The sequence below is a fragment of the Psammomys obesus genome, unplaced genomic scaffold, assembly GCF_907164565.1.
Source record: "Psammomys obesus unplaced genomic scaffold, mPsaObe1.curated_primary_1811, whole genome shotgun sequence".
Taxonomy (NCBI): Eukaryota; Metazoa; Chordata; class Mammalia; order Rodentia; family Muridae; genus Psammomys; species Psammomys obesus.
This window is the reverse complement of record NW_026585797.1, coordinates 30,990,512-30,996,827: the sequence shown is the minus strand read 5'-3', so window position 1 is coordinate 30,996,827 and position 6,316 is coordinate 30,990,512. Positions and strand designations below refer to the sequence as shown.

At 40.8% G+C, this 6,316-nt stretch overlaps 1 protein-coding gene across 1 annotated transcript; it reads right to left on the bottom strand.

Annotated features, from left to right (window-relative positions):
- Positions 1-669: 669 nt before the first annotated feature.
- LOC129670692 (membrane cofactor protein-like) lies at positions 670-1,713 on the bottom strand. Its single transcript, XM_055599243.1, has one exon. It carries the CDS (start codon positions 1,711-1,713, stop codon positions 670-672), a length of 1,044 nt encoding a protein of 347 aa, XP_055455218.1.
- Between the last annotated feature and the right edge of the window lie 4,603 nt (positions 1,714-6,316).

The window sequence follows — 6,316 nt, the reverse complement described above, 5'->3', positions numbered from 1 at the left end:
TAATTTATGAAAATTTCATAATATTCCTAGTCAATGAAGAAAAACTAGTCCTAGCCGTACACTCAAGATTTTATGGTTTTAATGAATAAAAGTTGAAGCAATGTATTCACACTTGTAAGTGCTTTCTTCAATGAAAAAAATCTCTTAAGACTTTTCACACATTAAAGGAATGAATTTGAGTTATGATTAGTCTTTATACAACAAATGCTCAACTATCATTTATTAATGAAATAATAGTTTTTTTTAAATTATACTTAAGTGCACAGATGTTATAATTTTTATGTGTTAATATTAACAAAGCTAGTATATAGACATCTGTCTACATGTTTGTTATTTAAAGGAAAACAGGCAATACATTGCTAACTCCACTTCAAAAATATATCAAAGAGTAACTACATTTAAGCAAGATTATGTTCCCATTAGATTCCCATTATGACAGAACAGTCGCATTTGTGAGAGTAAATTATAGAACAGTTATTGCATATCTGAAGATTTTTAATAGAATTTTAAAAATGAGAAGGTAAAATAGTGTGTGGAAACCATTCAGCCTGCTTATTCTAAGCCTGCTGTGCTTAGAATAATTCGTTTATTCCATCAGGTGGTGTTTTCAGTTTATTCCTCTGTTTTCCTTTCTTTTCTCTTTGAGGGTGTTTGAATAGCTGATGCAAATTACTGTAGGTCCAGAACAGCCATCATTATCAGAGAAATGATCCATCCATTTGAATCTCTAAAATCAAATGATGCTCCTTTGGTGGTGAATGTAACATGTGTTGCGGCAGGTGTTGCAGCAGGTCTTGTGGCAGGTCTTGTGGAACGTGTTCTGGGAGGGGGAGGGGAAGGAGAAGGGGAAGGGGAAGGAGGTGGCTCACTCCTACAGGATGGAATCGGTGGCTGCCATGTGCTGTCGCTGTCACACCTAACAGTGCTGCTCCCATGAAGGAAAAACCCCTGGTTACATGCAAATATGACCGTTGCTCTATAGGAATATTTCCTGCTGAATCCTGCTGTCTGTCTCCCATTTGTAATGACGGGATATGGACATTTGACCACTCTGCACTCAGGAGGATCACCACTCCACGAATTGTTTTCAGAGCAGTAAATCTGGCTCTCTCCAACAAGTGACAGATCTTCCCCTCCAGGTACGCTAGTACATCTGTAAGTTGCCACTTCATGATACTCAAATGCGTCCTTGTTACTTGGGGAGAATGTTCCATTTTTAATCTCTGGAGGTGGTTTACATAAGATCTTTGAACAGATTGGGGGGTCATCACTCCAGTTCACATCTGATCCTTGAAGAAGACAATATAGAATTTTTTCACCAATTAAGATAAATCCACGATTACAAACAAAGTGAATTTGTGTACCAAACTCAGAACTTCCGTTCACTAACTCGACTTGACCATTTAAGGGGTCTTCTTGCCTTGGACATGATTTTTTGTAACAAGCATCCTTTGAAATCGATGACCATGTCCCATTTTCAGCACATACAGTGGAGACCTTGAGGTGAGTTCGCCGTATATATCCTGGTCTACATGAGTATTGTACTTCTTCCCCAGGGTCATAACTGGTTTTAGGATTGCCAATGAGCCGCATGTTTTGATAGGTTGGTGGTCTACCACAGGCATCGGAGGATGTAGAGAGCAGGGTCACCAGGAGGGTCACAAGAAAGTACTGAGCAGAGTGGTTTTCAAGGAGGTTTTGAAGGGGCATCATGCTTACTGCTGAATGGGTCAGGTGTTATTTAAAGAGCTGAAGGAACAGAGGGCAAAGACCTTCTCAGTATGAGTGCCATATGCAACAATCCCTAAATCCAGCTAGGGAGAGGGCTAGAAGATTGATGGCCATGGCCCAGGCCACGCCCAGGAACAAAGTCACTGAAAGTACTGCCTGGACAGGGTCTATCAGCATATCAACTGAACCTCACTAAAAAGTGGATTTGGGTTAGCTGACTAAATCCACAATTAATCTTTGTTGATCAGCAAGGGGATTTCTTTATTTTTAAAGATAGATTTCTAGATGATGTATAACTGGGGATTACTGCCTGGATTTGTCCCTAAGCAAGCCTGAAGATAAGTATTTGTGTACTTGGAGTCTATTTGAAAGATGCCATAACGCTCAAGGAAGAAAATGGGATTTAGAAAGAATGGCAAAATCTCCAATGCTGTATGAGGCTGTTACCCATGGAAACGGAATGAGTCCTTCTGTGCAGCCCCTTAAAGGGCCATGGCAATGCCCTTAGAATCAGTCTACAGAGACTGGACACCTGAAACAGTAGAACTCATTAGTTACTAATGATTAGTACCTGCTTTCCTAGACAGTAGCTCCAGGTAGATAGACCCACCCCATGTGTTTATGAGGAACTTCCTTCCATCAGGAACTATTGGCTGGCAGCATAGCAGCATGAAAAGATCTAACGGGTAGACGGGCCAATATGGTTGTAGTCCAAAGCTGAAAATTATTAATCATCATCAGCTTGGGATCAGCGTCCATCTCAACCTACTGTTCTGATTATATTCCATGCATTTAGGGATGTTATTTCCTTGCTTCCTTTCACAGAAGAATCCCAGGATGTGCAGGTAGGAGAGAGAAAGCTTGCCCCCAAAGATTTTTTTTTTCCAATCTGTCATGGTTCTCTTAGGCTATCAGAGCATAGGGGGACATGATACATTGAAGATCAGCCAGTTTTTCTCAGGAAGAAAAAAAAAAATTGAGGCAGAATCAGGCTTGAAATGTGGAAGACAAATGAGCTGCCTTTTCAGCCTCACTTGAGGTTGACCTAAATGAGTAAGTGTTCTTGATCACAGCTTTCAAAGTTCCCCTTCTCTGTCCCAAATTCAGGTTCTCTGATGTCAGCGCCCATCTTCTATTTATTTATTTACTTACTTATTACAGTTTATTCACTTTGTATCCTGGCTGTAGCCCCTCCCTCATCTCCACCCAGTCTCACTCTCCTTCCCTTCCTCCCTGCTCTGTCTATGCCATTCCTCTTGTCCACTGATAGGGGAGGACCTCCTCTTCTTCCATCTGACACTAGCCTATCAGGTCTCATCAGGACTGGCTGTATCATCTTCCCCTGTGTCCTGGAAAGGCAGCACCCCCCCAGGGGGAGGTGATCAAAGAGTCTGCCACTGAGTTCATGTTAAAGACAGCCCCTGACCCCCTTACTAGGGCACCCACTTGGAAATTGAGCTGCCTGTGCGCTTCCTCTGAGCAGGGGGTCTAGGTCTAGGTCCTTTTCATGCATGGTCCTTGGTTGGAATATTGGTCTCTGCAAGCTCCCCTGGGCCCAGATTTCTTGGCTCTGTTGGTCTCCTTGTGGAGCTCCTGCCCCCTCCATGTCTTTCTATCTCTCCCTTCTTCCATAAGATTCCCTGCACTCTGCCCAAAGTTTGGCTATGAGTCTTAGCACATTTTCTTTAAACAGTGCTCCATTCATTTTTTTCTAGTTCTTCCTCATTTACTTGTAATAATTGGCCCAGAAATATTTTGACCTTTCATGCATCCTACTATTTTATTCTTAAAGTTTTAATTTTTTATTGAAAATTATACAATTTATTCTGATCACATTTCTTCTCCCTCTGAAAGGAGATGTCCTTTCAGATCCCACCTCCTCACCCATCCAATTCTACCACTTAGTCTATCGCTCTTTAGAAAATAAACAGGCAAATATAAAAAGCAAACAAAGCAGAAGAAAAATAACCAATAAATAAACAAAACAGCTGGAAAAGCACAAGAAACAGAGGTTCATGTGTTCATGCTTGCACATGTGTGTGTCTGTATGTTTATTCCTAAAGTGGGGATTTCACCTTTACTGAGAATGTTCTCAACATATTCTCTATTCATATTGACAAATTAAGTCATATTTTGTTTATATTATGTTTATATAATTATATTAAGTTTATATTATATTTGGCCACATAATATAAGATAAATATACTAAAATCTATACTTCAAAATAAGCTAAACAACAAGAAAGACCCTAGGGAAGATGGTCAATCCTAATACATAAAGACAAATGAGATAGACATCGGAATCAGGGGAAGACAGGAAACAGGACAGAAACCTATCACAGAGGGCCTCTGAAAGACTCTACTGATTGAGGTATTAAAGCAGCAGTATCGATGCAGAGGCTAAGACTCACAGAAAATCTTTGGGCAGAGTGCAGGGAACCTTATGAAAGAAGGGGGGGTGGGGATAGAAAGACCTGGAAGGGGCAGGATCAAGCCTACTGAGAAGCATGTAATAAATATTTCCACTTGAATCATTCACAGAGCATATGCAGAGTCTACTTCCTCAAGTGACCTTATCTCCTCATTCTACACAAATCTGATTCTTTGATAACTTTTTATCTTTTTATAGTAATTTTTATTTTTTAATATTAATCACAGGTTATTTACTTTGTATACCAGCTGTAGTCCCCTCCCTCATTTCCTCCCAATACCATCCTCCCTCCTCATCTCCACCCTGCCCCTTTCCAAGTCCACAGATACCTGAGGTCTCCTCCCCTTCCATCTGACCCTAGCTTATCAGGTTTCTTCAGGTCAGACTGCAATGTCTTCCTCTGTGGCCTAGCAAGGCTGTTCCTCCCTCGGGGGGTGGGGAGAGATAAAGGAGCAGTCACTGAGTTCATGTCAGATATAGTTCCTGTTCTCCTTACTAGGGTACCCACTTGGATACTGAGCTACCATGGGCTACATCCCAGTAGGGGTTCTAAGTTATATCCATACATGGTCCTTGGTTGGAGAAACAGTTTCATAGAGGACCCCTGTGCCCTGATATATTTTCTCCTTGTGGAGCTCCTGTCCTTTCCCAGTCATATTAACTCCCCCTTTTATCATATGATTTCCTGCACTCTACCGAAGGTTTGGTTATGAGTCTCAGCATCTGCTTTGATACACTGCTAGGTAGAGTCTTTCAGAAGCCCTCTGAGGTAGGATCCTGTCCTGTTCCTTGTTTTCTACTACTTCCCATGTCCATCCCATTTGTCTTTCTAAGTGAGGATTGATCATCTTACCCTGGGTCCAACAGGAAAAAAGACAGTGTCTTCAACAAACGGTGCTGGTCCAACTGGATGTCTACATGCAGAAAAATGAAAATAAATCCATATTTATCACCCTGCACAAAACTAAAGTCCAAGTGGATCAAAGACCTCAACATAAAACCAGATACACCAAATCAGTTAGAAGAAAAACTGAGGAAGACCGTGGAATTCTTTGGCACAAGAGACAACTTCCTGAACAGAACAACAACAGCACAGGCTCTTAGAGCAACAATTGATAAATGGGACCTCATGAAATGGAAAAACTTCTGTAAAGCCAAAAACATTGTCATCAGAACAAAAGGACAGTCTACAGACTGGGAAAGGATCTTCACCAACCCTATATCTGACAGAGGGCTGATATCCAGGATATATAAAGAATTAAAGAAATTAAAAAGCAATAAATCAAAAAATCCAATTTAAAAAAAATGGGGTATGGAGCTAAACTGAGAATTCTCTGTAGAGGAGTATGGAATGGCAGAGAAAAACCTAAAGAGATGCTCAAGGTCCTTAGCCATCAGAGAGATGCAAATCAAAACGACCCTGAGATTTCACCTTACACGTGTCAGAATGGCAAAGGTTAAAAATATTTTATCTTGAAAACTTAACCTAGCAGTGTATCAAAGCAGATACTGAGACTCATAACCAAACCTTCAGTATAGTGCAAGGAAGCATATGGAAGAAGGGGGAGTTAGTATGACCTGGAGAGGACAGGAGCTACACAAGGATCTAATATATCTGGGCACAGATATATTTTATGAGACTGTTTCTCCAACCAAGGATTATGTATGGATATAACCAAAAATATCTGCTCAGATGTAGCCCATGGTAGCTCAGTATCCAAGTGGGTACCCTAATAAGGGGAACAGGGACTATTTTTGACATGAACTCAGTGGCTGGCTCTTTGTTCTCCCACCCCCAAGGGAGGAGCAGCTTGCTAGGCCAGAGAGGTGAACATTACAGCCAGTCCTGAAGAAACCTGATAAAATAGGGTCAGATGGAAGCGGAGGAGACCTCAGGTATCTGTGGACTTGGAAAGGGGCAGGGTGGAGATGAGGAGGGAGGGTGGGATTGGGAGGGAATGAGGGAGCAAGCTACAGCAGGGGTACAAAGTTAATAAACTCTAATTAATATTTAAAAAATAAAATAAAAAATAAAAAAATAATCTACTTCTAAGTGAAAAAAAAGTACTTATTTCAGACCATTTAATATCAATCTATTACCGATATCTAATCAGTCTTCTGGATTGTACTTCCTAGAAAAAAAAAAAAAACACCT

Excerpts from the sequence above, each read along its gene's own strand:
- LOC129670692 (XM_055599243.1), bottom strand. The coding sequence starts at position 1,713 with ATGATGCCCCTTCAAAACCTCCTTGAAAACCACTCTGCTCAGTACTTT.